The sequence below is a fragment of the Hemitrygon akajei genome, chromosome 6 (assembly GCF_048418815.1).
Source record: "Hemitrygon akajei chromosome 6, sHemAka1.3, whole genome shotgun sequence".
NCBI lineage: Eukaryota > Metazoa > Chordata > Chondrichthyes > Myliobatiformes > Dasyatidae > Hemitrygon > Hemitrygon akajei.
This window is the reverse complement of record NC_133129.1, coordinates 85,618,094-85,637,333: the sequence shown is the minus strand read 5'-3', so window position 1 is coordinate 85,637,333 and position 19,240 is coordinate 85,618,094. Positions and strand designations below refer to the sequence as shown.

Below are 19,240 nucleotides of genomic sequence, written 5' to 3'. Positions count from 1 at the left end.
ATCCCTTGAGTACAATCACATCCTTTCTATAGGCAATGCGCCAGTTATGGCCTACCCAATGTTTCAGAATGTTTGATAATGCCTGCTTCTCCACTTATCAATTTGTACTGCCACCTTCAGGGAGCTCAAACTGTTTCTTAATATTCCCTGGTGCATGTCTAACCTTATCACACACTCACTTTCCACTTATCATTACTGACTGATAATATCCTGGAACATACAGTTATCCTCCTCAACACCAATTTTTAAAAAAACTATTTGCAAGCTTATTAATTAATCATAGCCCCTATATTCGTAGCCAAAAGAGCTTGTGATGCACCGTCACAAGAGCAACCCTCCATCATCTTCTGCCTCATATTATCAAAGCAACGGGGATTCAATTTGGCAACTTGCCCTGAATCCCATGAGTTTTAAACCTTTAGACCAGTCTATCACATTCTCATGTGCTGATCAATGCTCTAAGTTCAACCACCTTGCTCACCAGATTCTCTCTCCATTCAGCAGTGACTACCAACTGAAGATGAGGAACTGTTTTACACTTTCATGTGCCAGGTCCAAGAGAAATGAGCAAACTGATCAGAAGGTGTCAGATGTGCTCAGTGAAAATTGCACTGGTCTTGGAGTCCACTTGTTGGTTTAAGGTCCAGAGACTTTACCATACAATGCTGACTGACACTCTTGTGTAAAATACCAAGTGAGTGCTCATTTGTGTCTTGTCTTAGATAAAACATTAAGCTGTGTTCTCATGCAGATGCAAATGATCTCATGGCTATTCTTAGAAAGACCATAGCATTTTCCTTGCATGTCCTTGCCAAAACATTGCTGCTTGTTGAACCCTACCGTGTAAAGAGTGGCTGATGCAATTCTTATTTTGTAACTAATTTTTCTTCAGGTTTATTTCCATATAATGCTTCAATACTTGGAACATATGAAGTTGACAAAAAAATGTGATGTAAATCCAAGCTCATCGCTTTGTTTAAGTGGAGGGTATGACGCTGCACTGACCTTTATGCAGAACAGCATTTGCAGGCTTGTTTCCAGCCAGTGATTCCTTGGAAAGGTGTTGGTGACTCTCTGCCAGGCACTCTACCTCTGCAAAGCGGGTATTGAGGGCCATTGCTGGATGGTTAGCGTCCTGCGTCATGTTCAGGTAAGCTGCCCTCCGCAGTTGCTCCTCAATTACCAGAGCCTGTTCCAGGAGCTAGAGCAGGAAGGAAATTTAGGTGTATAACACTTCAGAGGGTTATTGCATCAATAGACAGCAACACAGTCATACAGCGTGGAAACAGATCCTTCAGCCCAAAGGGCCTGGGCTGACCATGGTGTCCACACACCTGTTATATTTGCCAAGCTTGGCCTATATTTCTCAATGTTTCCTATCCATGTGCTTATTAAAAAGTATTTTACATGTTAATAAAACATAGAAAAGAGCACAGGAACAGGCCCACAATACTGAGCTGAACCAGTTAAAAAGCAAATCAAAAACACCCAAACACTAATCCCGCTTAACTACTGTATAACTACTACTGTTATACTACTGCTACTACTGCTCGTATCCCTCCATCTTCCTTACATCCATGTGTCTACCTAAGTGTGCCTTAAAGGCCCCTAACGTATTTACCACTCCAGGCATCCACCACTGAGTAAAAACACTTAACCCATACATCCCCTTTGAACCTACCCCCTCTCACCTTCAATGCATACCCCCTGGTATTAAATATTTCTACACTGGGAAACAGATACTCCTCGTCTACTCTATCTATGCTTCTCATAATCTTATAAACCTCTATCAGATCTGCCCACTTCCTCTGCCACTCCAGAGAAAACAACCCAAGTTTGTCCAGACTCTCATGATAGCACATGGCCCTTAAACCAGGCAGCATCCTAGCAAACCTCTTCTGCACCCTCACCAAAGCCTCAACATCATCCTTCCTATAGTGAGGCAACCAGATGTATCTTAACCAGTTAACATACCCTCTTGACTTTTGAACTCAACACCTTGATTAATAAAACAAGCATTCCATATTATTAACCACCCGATTGACCTGTGTAGGCATTTTCGAGGAGCTATGAACGTGGACCCCAAAATCTCTCTGCTCAGTACCACTGTTAAGGATCTTGTACTTAACAGTGTACTATCTCCTTGCATTTGCCTTACCAAGGTGTAACACCTCACATTTAGCTGGGTAAAACTCTATCTGCCATTTCTCAGCCCATATCTGCAACTCTATATCATTCTGTATTCTGTAGTCTTCTACATTATCCACAACTCCAAATTTGGTATCATCTGGAAACTTAACTAACCCATCCATCTACATTTTCATCCAGGTCATTTATATACATCACAAATAGCAAAGGTCCCAGCACAGATCCCTGTGTAACATCACTAATAATTGACATCCTGCTCCAATAAGTTCCTTCAACCATTACCTTCTGTTTTCTAAGTGCAATATAACCTCTCGACTTTTGAACTCAATGTCTCAACTAATAAAAGCAAGTATTCCATAAGCCTTTGTAACCACCTTATCATCCTTGTAACCACTTACAAGGAGCTATGAACTTGGATCTGCTTAAACCACTTTCCCTGGCAGATCATTCTATATATGCACCAAGCTACAAAGATGCCCTTTTGGTCCCTTTTAAATATTTAATATGTCACCTTAAACCCATGCCTCCTAGTTTTTAGTTCCCTTTCCTTGGGAGAAAGACTGTGTATTCACCTCATCTACAGTATGTCCCTAATGGTCTTCCATGTACAACTGAGAATGGAATGTAATATGGACCAGCAGTCTTATTTCACTCATTGACAGTATTAACCACAGTTCAGTAGTTAGTTGGAAGGTAACAGTTTCAACCCACTGAGCACATTAACAAACTGAAAGTCCTAGAACAGTAATAAGGGCAAGCTGCAGTCGAGTTGCTGTCTTGTTGGAGAAATATTAACACAAAACCCCTCTGTATTTTCTTATGGAAACAAAATATTCCATGGTGACTACAGGCAAGGAGGCAATACCCACAGATGCCACTGATGTTTACGACACAAGGTAACACCACTGCTGACACAGTGACACAGCAAACCAATCTCCTGTGTTGTCAGTGTGGAGTATGCACCTTCTCTTAGTGACTGGGTGGGTTTCCTCCAGGTGCCCTGGTTGCCTCCCACAACTGGGGTGCTGTGTGCAATGCTGGTCATCACACAATAGGAAAGATGTGATAGCACAGGAGGGGGTACAGAGACAGCTCACCAGGATGTTAGTGAAAATGGAGTGTTTTAGTTATGAGGAGAGACTAGGACTACTTCTCCTGGAGTGATGAGGTTAAGAGGGGATACGACTGATAAGGAGCATAAAAAGGGCAGCCTGGAGGAATCTGTTTCCTGTATCAAAACAAATAAAATGGTAGGACACATTTAGAGCAAGCAACAGGATATTTAGCAGAGATCTCTCTCTTGCTGCTCCCTTGCATTCGAGTGATCTCTCTCCCTCGATGCTGTTGGCAGATGGTGTCAGAGCAAAGTTTAATTGACACAGATTGTAGATTTGGGTTCTCATTCAGGTTTATGATGAAATTCAGTTTCTAGTTCTAGTCACTCTTTTTTATTAATAATTTTGGGGAACTTTTGAATTGAGGTCGCCTGCAGATAAAGAACACCAAGCTGACCTGTGCTGAAGTATGCCTTTTGGTTTTGCGTTTTATGTTCTGTGTTTTTATTTGCTGTTTTTTTCATTTGCGTGTTTTTTGGTGAGTGGAGGGGGGTGATGTTTGAAGTTTTTCTTTGAACAGGTTGGTTTCATGACTGTTTGTGGGGAAGATTAATTTCACGGTTGTACACTTACTTTGATAATAAATGTACTTTGAATCTAATGGGGACCTTTATCATCAGGAGAATGGCACATACCTGGAAACACTGTCGGAGAGAGTGGTGGAAGCAGAGTTACTGACAATATTTAAAAGACATCTAAGATGGAACACTTGAATTGCATATGTATTGAAGAGTATAAACCAAATGCTAGAAGACAGAATCAATACAGATGGATTCCCACTGTTCTGTGTGGACATGGTTGGCTAAATGGACTACTTCCATACTCAATGACACTATTCTAAAGTTGTGACAGTTGGTAGGTTAACTGGCCAATGGATATTACCCCTAGATGGTGGGATGGTAACAAGAGGAGAAGAGGAGAAAATTATGAGGGAATATGACTGCATAGTCTTGAAAGACAAGGCATAGGAACAGAATTAGGCCATTTGGCCCATTAGGTCTGTTCTGCTGAATGGCCTCCTACATTGTCTGGAAATATGATGCATGTTTCTGTACATAAATTAACTGATATACTGTATTATCACACCAGTAAAAGGTATTTGTTGTGTGAAAAGTTTAGGGACAGTTACCTTTAAACAAGACAGCAGCAAAGAGTGTGAAGAGGAGTACATTGGCAAGATTTATTCCTTTCCTACAGCTCACCTTAAACCGTCTGGCCAAAAACTTGTTCTTCATCTCCAGGAAGTTTCCTTTGTTCACCTCCAGCTTGAAGGGCTCATTGATGATGGCAAAGCGTGCATCGTTCTGAATGTCCTGCCACCGGGCATATCCATAGCTGATAAAAGTTAAGGGACATTTCCTTTCCAAACATCTGGAGAAACTGGCAGCCCACTTACAAAAAGCAGCAGAGCAAGAAGGGCAGAGCCCACACAAAATGAGCATTTTTCGTTCTAGCTTGTTGGACATAGTGGCAGTTCAATCGCAATCTCTGGTGCAGTGTCTGTCTGTGTGGAGATTGCATGTTCTACATAACCAGGGTTTTCTCCTTGGCTGTTCCAGTTTCTTTCTATATCCCTATGATGGTGGGTTAATTGCCTGCTTTAAAATGCCTCTAGTATGGGTGAGTGGCAAGATTGACTGGAAAGTGGGGAGAGCTTTATAAGGAAAATTAGTGGGAAAACAAAAATTAGAATTATAGAACTACACACAGAAACAGGCCCTTCAAGTCCATCCAGTCTGTGCCAAACCTTTTAAACTGCCTAGTCCCATTGATGTGCACTCAAACCAGAGCCCTGCAGACTTCCCCATTCATGTCCTATCCAAACTTCTCTTAAACATTAAAATCAAAATTGCATCCACAACTTGCACTGGTGGCTTGTTCCACACTCTCACCACCCACTGAGTGAAGTTTCCTCTCAAGTTTCCCGTAAACATTTCACTTTTCACCTTTAATGAATGCCCTCTAACTGTAGTCTCATCTCAGTGGGAAAAAAGCCTGCTTGCACTTCCTCTATCTATTTTTATTTATTCAATTTATTTTTTGAGATACAGCACAGAATAAGCCCTTCTGGCCCTTTGAACCGTGCCACCAAGCAATCCCCCAATTTAATCTAAGCCTAATCATGGGACAATTTACAATCACCAATTAAATATCCACAGTCTTTGGACTGTGGAAGGAAACCTGAGCACCCATAGGAAATCCACACGGTCACAGGAAGAACATATAAACTCCTGTAACACTTACCCAACAGGCTGGTATATGTCTAGGGGAAAAGGAGATCCAGCCACTCACCAACCCCATCTCCCGTACACGCAGGGGCTGTGGGAATCAAGGTTATGCCGCGCGTACACACACAATATCAAACTCACACCAGATACCGTTATGGAATACACTTTAAAGAGTTTACTAAAACTAAAAGAGTACTAGACAATACAATATATATGAAAGAAAAGAAAAAGCAAAAGGCGGCAAACTTATCAAAGTACAAACCACTTCGTGCACAACCGTTGGAGCTCAATTATTGACGTCTTCTGGCCACCATTCGACCCCCTCCGAACTCCTCGACTCGCAGCTCAGGACCATCCGAAGTGGTCAACCAAACACATCTATCTTCGTCTCCTCTCCTCGGGGTACCTCCTAGCCTCGGACCCCCGCTTGAGGTCCGTTCCTCGCCCAGTTTATAGTCTCACGTCCTCTCTCTCTCACCCCCTCGCGCCGATCTCCCAAAAGCCCGCCAACAATAGTTTACAGACTCAGAAGAAAGAACAACATTAATCCCAATTGGTTAACAAAGGAATACAATTCTCCTTATCAGTAAATTTTAACCCAAACAAGCTTCCAGCACTCTTTCGCAACAAAAAAACATTCCTACTTTTAACAAAGAAGCCATTCTGAGTAACATACACAGTAACAATGGAAAAGAAGATACCCCCTTTACACTCCCTACAGGCAGCAGTACGAATTGAACCCAGGTCACTGGTACTATAAAGCCTTGTGCAAACCACTACGCTACCATGCTGCCCACTATACACCTCATAATTTTGTATTCTTCTATTAAATCTCCCCTCAATCTTCTATGTTCTAAGGAATAAAGTTCTAATCTATTCAAACTTTCCTTATAACTCAATCCTGGCAACATCCTTGTAAAATAAACTCAGTGCAGTGAATGGCCTCATATTTTGTAGTGAAATAGGGATGGGTTTGGATTTCTGAAGTAATGACCAATATCTCCTCAAAGCTGCAACAGCAACATTTAGGACATCAAAGCAGGATTTGATTGCTGAGACAACCAAATTTTCAACAGGGAACACCGGACATCCGATTTTATGTAGATGGTGTTTTAATGTTTAATTATGCTGCACGTGTCGTGGAAGCCTTTTACGGCACAGTGTTTAAGAAGTTTTACCCTCAGCTAATTCATTAATCATAAACAGTTAAGATGTCTACTGATGTGTTATACCTGGCAGAGAATACCTCAAAGATTGTGGGTAGCAAAAGGATACACAACAATACCAGAGAGCAGCCAGAAGTCATGACGGCGGTGCCAGATCTCAGACACTTTTCCAGAAGATATTGCAGCCCTCTCCTCATTCTGCCACAGGGTATGAAGCTCTGTAAAGAGAGGCAGTCATCACCGTTTGTGCAAAAGCAGTAGTGAAGCAATATTTCCCTTTTCAGCCAGCATCATGTCAGCTGGCCTCTCAGCAAGATCAGTGGAAAAGAAGGCATTGCCCAGCAGAGGACATCAAATAGCAAGCTGCAGCACAGCCCTCGCTTATTCTGCCAGGAGCAGGAGACAGTCATTCCTCTCATATGCATTGTGCCATTCAGTATCTTTGCTGCACAACAGTAACTTTGTACCTTCCATGTTTCAAGACACTCTCTGGTCCTCTTCTCGAGGCCAGGCTCCGGAGGTTAGCCACAAGATAGACTGGGAATGGGTGGGGCCTGATCAGCAACCTGTTGACTCAGTGTCAACATTCCAGCAGACTTCACTGGTTTTGCAGCCTGAAAAATAGCGCACATTGGTGGAGAAAAAAAGTGATGGGGAGGGTCCATGAATATCGAGCACTTAATTTGATAAAGGGAGACGTGAGGCATTGGACATGATGGGGGTGGTGTCTGATTCAGTAGGGATGAAGACACCAGCAGATTATTTTGGGTAGGGTTTAAGTCAGATAATACATACGAAAAGAAAATATTAAAATCAGTCAAAATGTTCAGAGTTCCCACTGTATAATTTGTTTACCTTAAAAAGGAAAATACACCGCATCCTCGTTATATGCGTCTTTGGACTATGCGGATTCACAGTTACGCGAGGAACCTATTTCTACCAACGTCTCCTTATATGCGCCCAAATCTCAGTTGAAGGGTCTCGGCCCGAAACGTCGACATCGCTTCTCCCTATAGATGCTGCCCAGCCTGCTGTGTTCCAACAGCATTTTGTGTGTGTTGTTATGTGAGGAGCACTGCTTTCCTGCCAATACAAGTCACGAGCGCATGCCTCAGTCTCCCTGTTGGGACGAGAAGCACCGTTTTCCAGCCAGTACAAGTCAGGTGTGCGCGCCTCACAATCTCACTCCCACCAGTCTAGCATTGGTTTTAGCAAGGTGTGGATGCACGATCTTGCGCTCTTAAACTTTTGTTGGTTTTACCTACGGTGCAGTGATTTTGTGCTTGAAATATTTAACTATGCCTCCTAAGCGTCCGATGTCATGTCCTGGGCCATCAGCCAAGCAGCAGAGAACCGCTTTAACACTTGAAAAAATGTTGGAGATTATAAACAGCGCGGCATCAGGTAAAGGTATCTCTCAGATGCTGCAAGCAACAGATGATTTTGAAAATCCCGTGAGTTTACCAATGGTGAGGGAATGGTGGAAGTCAGAACTCTTGGCACAAATGGCGATGGACATGGACCCAAGTTTAGAATGGAATCAGTATTTCAGTCGTTCCCTGCTGTCAACCCTTCTTCCCTACAAGCAAGTTTATGCTGAAAAACAAAATGCTGCCAAGCAAACAACCCTCACCATTTTCTTCAAACCAGTGTCATCTCCTGCTGCCGTTCTGTGAGTCTTCCTTCACTCACTGCTGTGCTTGATGTCCACCTTATTCATGAAAAGCTGCCCGACACCACAACAACCACTCATCTCCCAGAGCGAACACACCTGCCACTGTTGGTGAGTACTGTACACCCTAGTATGTTAACTTTCTTTGATTTATTACATTGAATTGATGAAATATAATATGAATGTTGCCTTGTGGTACTGCTTTTGTGTCTTATTGGTATGAAAATGTGAATAAATTACAGATAAAACATATTTAGGAAGCCCTCTGGAACACATCCCTATTTTCTTCATTTAAAAATTATTCACATTATGCGTCCACTGCAAGGAACGCATCTCCCCCCCATATAACGAGGATAGGGTGTATAATGGATATGAACAAGAAGTATTTTGTTCTTTGAAAGATACAACACAGATAATTTATCCGGACATCATATCTGTTTTTTTACATAACGATAATCAATAGGAGTGTCCTGTGTTCAAGTTTAATTGTCATTCAACCATACATGAATAGAGCCAGAACACTGCATAGGATAGGATCAGGACCTTCGCCCACAATGTTGTGCCTAACCAGCTAAAAAGCAAATCAAAAACACCCAAACACTAACCTCTCCTACCTAGACCACGTTCATATCCCTCCATCTTCATTATATTAATGTGCTTATCCAAACATCTCTTAAAAGCCTCTCATGTATTGCCTCTACCACCATACCAGGCAGCTCATTCCAGGTATCCACCACTGAGTAAAAAACTTGCCCCTCATATTCCCTTTGAACCTATCCCCTCTCACCTTCAATGCGTGCCGTCTGATATTAGACATTTCTATCCTGGGAAACAGATATTTCCTGTCTACTCTATCTACAGCTATCAGAATCTTATAAACATGTATCAGATCTCCCCTCAGTCTCTGGCACTCCAAAGAAAACAACCCAAGTTTATCCAGCCTCTCATGATAGCATATGCCCTCTAATCCAAGTAGCATTCCTAGTAAACCTCTTCTGCCCCTGCCCAAAGCCTCAACATCCTTCCTATAGTTGGGATCAAAACTGTATGCAATACTCCAAATGTGGCCTAACCAGAGTTTTATACAGTTACAACATAACGTCTTGACTTTTGTACTCAATGCCTTGATTAATAAAAACAAACATTCCACAAGCCTTCTTAACCACCCTATTGACCGGTGTAGGCACTTTCAAGGAGCTATGAACTTGGAGCCCAAGATTTCCCTGCTCAGTACCACTGTTACGGATCTTGTACATAACAGTGTACTGTCTCCTTGTGTTTGCCCTACCAAGGAGCAACACCTCACATCTATCTGGGTTAAACTCCAACTGCTATTTCTCAACCCACATCTGCAATTAATCTACATCACGCTGTATTCTTTGCCAGTCTCCTGCACTATCCATAATTCTACCAATCTCGGTAATTGCGTTACTCCAGCGCCGAAGTACAAACAGAGTACTAACAATCATATACAGCACATACATGACAACAATAAAATATAGTGACATACAAAAACTATAGTCCAAGTCCCTGAATATTACAGAAAACTGCAGTCAAACATAGTAAATCTTGTTTTCTGCCGAGCGCTAACTCCTAGCACGAACACTGCGTCACACCACCTTCGGCAGTCCAGTGCAGCACACTGATTGACGCCTCAGTATTAGGTGGCTGCAAACAGGCAACACTGTGGTTTGAGGCTTAGTCCTCACTACGACTGTGGCCTTGCAGCTTCTCCGCCACTTGCTTATAAAACAGAATCAGACTTGCAGCATCCCACATTGCCAATATCCAACAGGGTCAGTCTTGTGATTACAAGAAAAGCGACTAATACAATTACTTGCTGTTAGATTACACACCACTTTCGTGCACCGACACCTCTCTGACACAGGCAGGCACATAACCTGCACCGTCCAAATCCTTCAGTTTCTCCACCAGTGAACATCTCGGTGATGGCGTAGACCTGCAGTTCTTTTAAGTTCATAACGTCCAGCGCGGTTTTGTAGTTGTAACAAATACATTTAAAAAAAGACAATGACACACTTGGTTGGCCCCGTAGAAGCCACTGCGTCTGAGCATGCTGACATCTTACCAGAAGCAGGCAGGATAGGCCTCAGTACAACATGGACCAAGCTCCCTCCTTCAGTACTCAAAAGTAACTTTCCAAAGAAGATGAAATCACCCTGCACTGCCATGAATCAGCCCCAAACTGCAGCTTATTCTGGTTTAATTTTCAATAGCATCAAGGAAAAAAAAAGTGCTAGCAACTGAATATTTAGGCACATCAGTTTTGACATTTTTCACCTGTGCCCAGACTCAACAGCTTTTCTGGGATCATGGAGGGGTGGGGGGAACGGTGTTCTAGGTTTCCATCGCTCTGTGGAAGAGTGCTTCCTGAGATGAGCTCTGAACCTACCCAATTGTCAGATTTTGACCTCTAGGAACCCCACCTTCCCTGTCAGCCTTCAGCAGATGAAAGAATTTCTAGACAATTGAATGTTTGAATTGTCATGTATGTCAATTAAAAGAGTCCTCAACCTGCGTCAGAGGGATTACAATGGAGTAAAATAGTTATGATAATACGTGAATAACTTTGCAATGTACTTCTTTTAGCAGTAATAATATTCTAGCAAAACTGTGCTGCAAAGCTGCCAAAGTCAAATCATCCCCCTTGATGTGCAATAAGAACTGAATAGAATATTTTAGACAGGGTCTAACCAGTTTCATTTTTCCAAGAGGAAAACTCCTTTGAAAAATACATATAATCCAACAAGCTCTAGCACTTCATAAACTTAACAAATATTTTCTGCTCCCTTTGATACATTCTTTCTCCCTTTTTGGAAAGTTATTATTGCACTGCTGCTCAAACCCTCTCAGAAGGAATGTACCAGATCACAATAATATTCTTCCCATCTTGTTCCCTATTTGTCTGCCATATATTATATATCTGTGCTCACTGGTTACAACCTGCTAATGCAGGAGTTAAAGGGATCTGCATTACCTGTAAAGCCGCCATCAGCAATGTTAAACATGAATTTGCACTTCTCCATCCTGTCCTCCTCTCTCTTCCCATTACTTTTGTTTTCATCCTTTATGGTACCGGATTTCAGATCCTTCTCTGTTTTGGTCTCCTCTGTATTTACAAAAAAAAAGACAAATTCACTTGAAGATACATTAACGTTCTGAAGGAGAAAACCTTTTAGATGATTAGGGAGGCACCAATCAGGGGAAAGTGGACAGTCTGACACTTGAAACATTCACCTCACCCACACAAAGTGCATGATGAAGGCAGTGTGGTATCCTGTAGCATCTTGCCAAGGCAGCATGTCCCAAACTCATGAGCACCATCTAAAGAACAGGGTAGTGCCACCAACCTGTTCTACATCCATTAACATCCAGATTCAGACACATATTAGCAGGTTTTTATTATCACAGCTAAAATCCTGAATTCCATTAAGCCACAAATTTTAGTGGTTTGCCATGAGCACTGGTTGTGTCCTTTATTGTTTCAAAAAATGAATTTAAAATAGACTGGGTTTAGTTCACACTATTTTACTAATTTCAGAAACTCTCACTATATTTAAAAATGCACTTGGATGATTATTTGAAGTTGCATAGTCCCCAAGAGTTGGAAAGTGGAATTAATCTAAATAGCAGCAACACACACAAAATGCAGGAGAAACTCAGTAGGCCAGGTAGCATCTATGGAAAAGTGTATTGTCGACATTGCAGCAGGACTAGAGAAAAGAAGCTGAGGAGTAGATTTAAAAGGTGGGGGCAAGGGAGAGGGAAACAAGGTAGTAGGTGAAGGATGAAGTAAAGAGCTTGGAAGTTGACAGTTGAAAGAGACAGAAGGCCATGGAAGTAAGAAAAGGTGGGAGGAGCACCAGGGGGAGTCAATGGGCAGACAAGCAGATAAGGTGAGAGGAGGAAAAGGAGATGGGAAATGGTGAAGGGGGGGGGGGGGTTGTGGGAGTTACCAGAAGTTCGAGAAATCGATGTTCATACAATCAGGTTGGAGGCTACCTAAATGGAATACAAGGTGTTGTTCCTCCAACCCAAGTGTGGCCTCATCACGACAGTGGAGGAAGCCATGGATAGACGTATTGGAATGGGCAAGGGAAGTGGAATTGAAATGGGTGGCCACCGGGAAATCCCGCTTTTTCTGGTGGATGGAGCGTAGGTGCTTGACAAAGCTGTCTTCCATTCTACATCAGACCTCACCAATATACAGGAGGCCACACCAAGAGCACGACAACAGACTTACAGGTGAACTTTATGATCCCAATAGACTTACAGGTGAAGTGTTGCTTCACTTGGAAGGACTGATTGGTAGTGAGGGAGCTATAGCACTTGTTCCGCTTGCAAGGGCAAGTGCCAGGAGGGAGATCATTGGGGAGGGACAAATGGACAGGGGAGTCGCGTAGGGAGTGATCTCTGCGGAAAGCAGAAACTTGGGGGGGGGGGGGGGGAATATGTGCTTGGTGGTGGGATCCCATTGGAGATGGCGGAAGTTTTGGAGAATTATGTGCTGGATGTGGAGGCTGGTGGGGTGGTAAGTGAGGACAAGAGGAACCCTATCCCTGATAGGGTGGCAGAAGTATAGGGAAAGGGCAGATGTGCGTGAAATGGAAGAGATGCAGTTTGAGGACAGTGTTGATGGTGGAAGAAGGAAAGCCCCTTTCTTTGAAAAAGGAGGACATCTCTGTTCTAGAATGAAAAGCCTAATTCTGAGAGCAGATGCAGCAGAGACTGAGGAATTGAGAGAAGGGGATGGAATTTTTACAAGTAACAGGGTGGGAAGAGGTATAGTCTAGGTAGCTGTGACAGGTAGCTTTTCAATAATTTCAGAGGTTCACCAGGTCCCTATACAACACCAATGCCCCTCATCCACCCTCTCCTTCAGCATTTCCCATCTCATTTACCTTCTCTCATCTTATCATCGTGTCCACCCAGCGACTCCCTCTGGTGCTCCTCCCCCTTTTTCTTCCTTCCATGACCTTTCACCTATCAACTTCCAAGATTTTTTCTTCATCCCTCCCCCTTCAGGTTTCACCTATCACGTTGTGTTTCTCTTTCCCTTCTTCTCACCTTTTAAATCTTCTCCTCAGCTTCTTTTCTCTAGTCCTGCAAAAGGGGTTCAGCCCGAAACATCGACAATACTTATTTCCATAGATGCTGGCTGGCCTGCTCAGTTCCTCCAGCATTTTATGTGTATTGCTTGGATTTCTAGCATTCACAAATTTTCTCTTGTTTAATCTAAATAGTCTACTTTTGGCCAACAAGGACGCAATAGGTTCTTCTTGTTCCAAAAACTTCTATGATTTATCATCCTAAATGGAATCCTAAAAGGATTCAGAACAAGAAGGCAGCGGGAGAGCACCTAAGGATTTTCAGCGGGAAGACATTTTGAGTTCTCGGGGGAAGAGAGAGGCCAGACTACGCAGGCGCGTGACGTCCGCCTGTTGAGCGCGAACAGTTTAAAAAGAAGGCAGCCATATCCAGCATTGGGAGCAGGCAGCGGAGTGAGAGGCAGCAGAGTAAAAAGGCTTTGTCTCCACGGGACGAGGTGAGGCACTTGTTGATTGCAAAAGGAGGTAGTATGTGTGTGAGGCCAGTTTTCTGTGGTTGGTGTCAGATGTGGGAGGTCCTGGAGTCTCCCGGTGTCCCGGACAGCCATATCTGCACCCGGTGCATCGAGATGCAACTCCTAAGGGACTGTGTTAGGGAACTGGAGATGCAACTCGATGACCTTCATCTGGTCAGGGAGAGTGAGGAGGTGATAGAGAGGAGCTACAGGCAGGTGGTCACTCTGGGGCCACGGGGGACTAAAAAATGGGTCACAGTCAGGAGAGGGAAATGGAAGAGTCAGGTAATAGAGAGTACCCCTGTGGCTGTACCCCTTGACAATAAATACTCCTGTTTGAGTACTGTTGGGGGGGGGAACAGCCTATCTGGGGGAAGCGACAGTGGTCGTGCCTCTGGCACAGAGTCTGACCCTGTGGCTCAGAAGGGTAGGGAAAGGAAGAGGAAGGCAGTAGTGATAGAGGACTCTATAGACAGGGGGTCAGACAGGCGATTCTGCGGATGCAGGAAAGAAACTCGGATGGTAGCTTGCCTCCCAGGTGCCAGGGTCTGGGATGTTTCTGATCACGTCCAAGATATGCTGCGGTGGGAGGGAGAACAGCCAGAGGTCATGGTACATATTGGTACCAATGACATAGGTAGGAAAAGGGAAGAGGTCCTGAAAGAAGACTACAGGGAGTTAGGAAGGAAGTTGAAAAGCAGGACGTCAAAGGTAGTAATCTCGGGATTACTGCCTGTGCCACGCGACAGTGAGAACAGGAATAGAATGAGGTGGAGGATAAATGCATGGCTGAGGGATTGGAGCAGGTGGCAGGGATTCAGATTTCTGGATCATTGGGACCTCTTTTGGGGCAGGTGTGACCTGTACAAAAAGGACAGGTTGCACTTGAATCCCAGGGGGACCAAAATCCTGGCGGGCAGGTTTGATAGAGCTGTTGGGGAGGGTTTAAACTAGTTTGGCAGGGGGGTGGGAATCAGAATGTGAATGCAGGTATTAAGGTAGAAGGACAAGGGCACGATGCTAAGAGTTCTGAGTTGATGAGGAAGGACAAGCAGGGGACAGAACATAACTGCAGCCAGTTAAAGGGGTTGAAATGTGTCTATTTCAATGCTAGGAGTATTATGAACAAGGAGGATGAACTTAAGAGCATGGATTAGTATGTGGAACTATGATGTTGTGGCCGTTACTGAAACTTGGTTGGAGGAAGGGCAGGATTAGATGATGCACGTCCCGGGGTTCAGGTGTTTTAAAAGGAATAGGATGGGAGGTAGAAAAGGTGGGGGGGGGGGGGGGGGAGTGGCATTGCTGGTCAGGGATAGTATCATGGCTATAGAAAGGGAGGACGCTGCAGAAGGAGTGTCCACGGAGTCAGTCTGGGTCGAAGTCAGAAATAGGAAGGGATCAATCACTGTGCTGGGAGTAGTCTATAGGCCCCCAAATAGCCCGAGGAGCAGATAAGCAGGCAGATTTTAGAATGGTGCAGGAAATACAGGGTAGTAGTTATGGGTGATTTCAACTTCCCTCATATTGACTGGCACCTCCTAAGTGCAACGGGGATAGATGGGGCTGAATTTGTCAGGTGTGTTCAAGAAGGATTCCTGACACAGTATGTGGACCGGCCGATGAGAGGAGAGGCTATACTAGATCTAGTTCTGGGTAATGAACCTGGTCAGGTGACAGACCTCTTGGTGGGGGAGCATTTTGGTGAGAGTACAGTCTACTCATGGATAGTCAACATGGCTTTGTGAAGGGAAGATCGTGCCTCACTAGCATGATTGAGTTTTTTGAAGAGGTAACAGAAGAAACTGATGAGGGTAGGGCAGTGGATGTGGTCTACATGGACTTTAGCAAAGCATTTGACAAGAGAGACTCATCCAGAAAGTCATGAGGCATGGGATAAGTGGAACCTTGGCTGTTTGGATAAAAAATTGGCTTAAAGGAAGAAAGCAGAGGGTAGTTGTGGAAGGAAAGTATTCTGCCTGGAGGTCGGTGACTAGTGGAGTGCTGCAGGGATCTGTCCTGGGACCCCTGCTATTTGTTATTTTTACAAATGACCTGGATGTAGAGGCGGAAGGATGGGTGAGTAAGTTTGCGGATGACACGAAAATTGGAGGAGTTGTGGATGGAGCTGTAGGTTGTTGAAGGTTACAAGAGGATATAGACAGGCTGCAGAGTTGGGCAGAAAAATGGCAGATGGAGTTCAACCCGGACAAGTGTGAGGTGATGCATTTTGGAAGGACAAACCAGAAGACAGTACAGGATTAATGGTCAGTTACTTAAGAGTGTGGATGAACAAAGGGACCTTGGGGTTCAAATCCATACATCCCTCAAGGTCGTTGCACAGGTTGATAGGGTAGTTAAGAAGGCCTATGGGATGCTAGGTTTCATTAACAGGGGATTGAGTTCAAGAGTAGAGAGGTCATGTTGCAACTCTACAAATCTCTGGTGAGACCGCACTTAAGAGTATTGTGTTCAATTCTGGTCACCTCATTATAGGAAAGATGTGGAAGCTATGGAGAGGGTGCAGAGGAGATTTACCAGGATGTTGCCTGGTTTGGAGAACAAGTCATATGAAGCAAGGTTAGCAGAGCTGGGACATTTCTCTTTGGAGTGTAGAAGAATGAGAGGGGACTTGATAGAGGTCTACAAGATTATGAGAGACATAGATAGGGTGGATAGTCAGTACCTGTTTCCCAGGGCACCAATAGCAAATACCAGAGCGCATATGTACAAAATTAAGGAAGGGAAGTTTAGGGGAGACATCAGAGGTAAGTTGTTGTTGTTTGTTTGTTGAAAGAAAAATGGAGGGTTATGGGGTCGTGTGGGTTTAGTACTTTTTTAAAAAAAGGATTATATGGGTCGGCACAACATGGAGGGCTGAAGGGCCTGTACTGTGCTGTAGTGTTCTATGGTTGTTAAAAGGAAACTAGTTGGGCTGCACCTGGTGCATTATGTCCAGTTCTGGTCACCATACTATAGAAAGGATGTGATTAAAATAGAGAGAGTTCACAAGGAAGCAGCCTGAACTGGATGGCTTCAGTTATCAGCAAAGAGATTGAGGCAAGTCTGGCTTCCCCCTTCCCCCCATTCCAACCAATTTTTACAGGAACATCATCAAGACTGTCCTGACCAGTTGCATCACCATCTGATATGAGAATTGTAAGGCATCCTACCACGTTCCTACAAAGGATTGCAAGGACTCCTGAGCAGATCATTGGGGTCTTCCTTTCACCAATCAGGAGTGCAGAGTATGTAGGGCCCTTAGTATTGTCAATGATACCACCCACCTGTGCACAATCTATTTGGCCCCTACGATCAGGCAAGAGGTTAAGGTGGCTTTAAGACAAGAAATGTTAGGATGGGAACAGCATTTATCCCCAGGCTGCAAGAGTACTGAACACACTGCCACCACATAGGTCTCATCACATATGAAGCACCAGAAGTGTTATACTGTTTACTTTTAAACTTGTGTCATAAATGCACCTTATTATTTGTTAATTTATTTGTGTGCGTGTGTTTGAACTACATGCATTGTGTTGTGCACCCTGGTCCGGGTTAAGTTGCTTCGTTTGGCAGTAAACATGTGTACAGTTGAATGACAATAAACTGAACTTGAATTTGAGACTGGATAGGTTGTTTTTTCTGTAGCAGTTGGCTGAGAGGTGTATGACAAGAGAGGCATAGATAGTGTAGTTACCCAGTATCTGATTCCCATGGTATGACTGTCTAAACCTAGATCTAAAGATTTAAGGAGCATGTAAGGGGTGTACAGGGAGGGGTTGCACTTCTGGTGAAGGGGTTTCTTGTGCCCATTCCAGGGCAACTCATCACCTTGGGTCCCCTTCGGACATTCAGCTCACACCTGTAGCTCCAAGCAGCTGTTTGCATGTGACAGCAGCTGCACCCTGGTTCATGGCCTCGGCAGGCAGGGCTAAACCAGGTGAGGACAGCCAGTGGCCTCATACCCTGGTGATTTATAGACATATGCCTATCTTAGCACGCGAGGCCAGTTACGACAAACTGGGCAGATGAGATCTACAGAATTCTGTGAGAAGGTGGTACTGCAATGCTCAGTGGAGAGCAAAAGACATGAAGGCACAGAAGATGCAATCAAGGAAGACCCCAATTTGTGATGCTGGTTCGTACTGCTGGACTCAGACTTCTGAGGATGAGAGAGTGGAACTGCTCCAGTGCAATGGCTTTCCACTTTAAAACTCACCCACATAGGTTTTCTGTCATTGTCAGAATACAATGGACAGCCACTAAAGGTTTAAGGTGAGATGGAGAAGGTTTAGAAAGGATCTGAGTGGTAATTTTTATTTATTTATTTAAAACACACAGAAAAGTTGATACCCGAATGAGCTGCCAGAGAAGCTGGAGGAGGGGAGAACAGTAACAACACTTAAGAGGCATTTTAACAGGGCATAGAGAAAGAGGTCCCAAACTTTATTATGCCATGGACCCCTACAATTAACTGAGGGGTCTGCGAACCCCAGGTTGGGAACCCTAGCACAGAGGGACATGGATTTAATGCAGGCGTGGGATTTACATGGATGAAGATAACGATTAGCACAGAAGTAGGGAGCCAAAGGGCCTGTTTTTACTCTGTACAGCTCTTATTTTGTGACCATAATGTGAACATCTGCAGCTTCACCATGCTAATACATGACAGGTCCTATCACTGTCAAGATAAACCTTCTTGGCTCCTCACACAAATTCAGTGGCACACTGATGGTCTGATGTTGCTGAACAACCAAGAGATGACTTTGAGTCTTTTTCTATGGAGAAGGTGGCAGATACATTAAGAAAGGACAAAGGGAAACTAATTGAACTGGTGTAAACCAGACAGAAATCTTTTCGAGTGTTTGGGACAGAGGGAACAAATTCCTTTAACACAAGAGGCTCTGTGCAGCCTTGTAGGATGCCTAGATGAAGCAATGTGGCACAATTACCTTTCACATCAGTTGTTTCTTGTTCAGTTTTCTCCTTTGTCTCCAAGTTTGCTTCAGATTTTTCGATGGGAGTGTCCCCACCACTCCTTTCAGGTTCTGTATTTAAAGTAAGATGTGTCAGGACACTGGCACAAATTTAAAACCAAACATTCTAGTAGTTTTGTTGTCATTTCATTTGACTCCTGTGCATGGACTAATTTATCTCTTTGGGAAACATTTCATGAGGTCTTCTGTTCCTCTTTGTGGGAATTCAAATGAGGATTGGTCCGAACTAACTAAAATCATTATACTTCACTGCAATTCATAAACACGAGAAATTCTACAGATGCTGGAAATCCAAAGTGTACCATATAGCCTACTGTATACTATGGGACT

The 19,240-nt window shown here is 43.8% G+C and overlaps 1 protein-coding gene across 5 annotated transcripts in view; it reads right to left on the bottom strand.

The window, feature by feature from the left end:
• The window catches only part of chd3 (chromodomain helicase DNA binding protein 3), a 130,066-nt gene that overhangs the window by 13,876 nt on the left and 96,950 nt on the right, over nucleotides 1–19,240 (bottom strand). For all 5 annotated transcript variants that reach the window (XM_073048730.1, XM_073048726.1, XM_073048729.1 and 2 more), the window contains 5 exons: nucleotides 18,866–18,961; nucleotides 11,328–11,459; nucleotides 6,767–6,875; nucleotides 4,466–4,598; nucleotides 1,006–1,201 (listed from right to left, as the gene is read on the bottom strand). In XM_073048730.1, coding sequence (XP_072904831.1) covers nucleotides 1,006–1,201; nucleotides 4,466–4,598; nucleotides 6,767–6,875; nucleotides 11,328–11,459; nucleotides 18,866–18,961 — 666 coding nt within the window. The remainder of the gene's footprint in view (nucleotides 1–1,005; nucleotides 1,202–4,465; nucleotides 4,599–6,766; nucleotides 6,876–11,327; nucleotides 11,460–18,865; nucleotides 18,962–19,240) is intronic.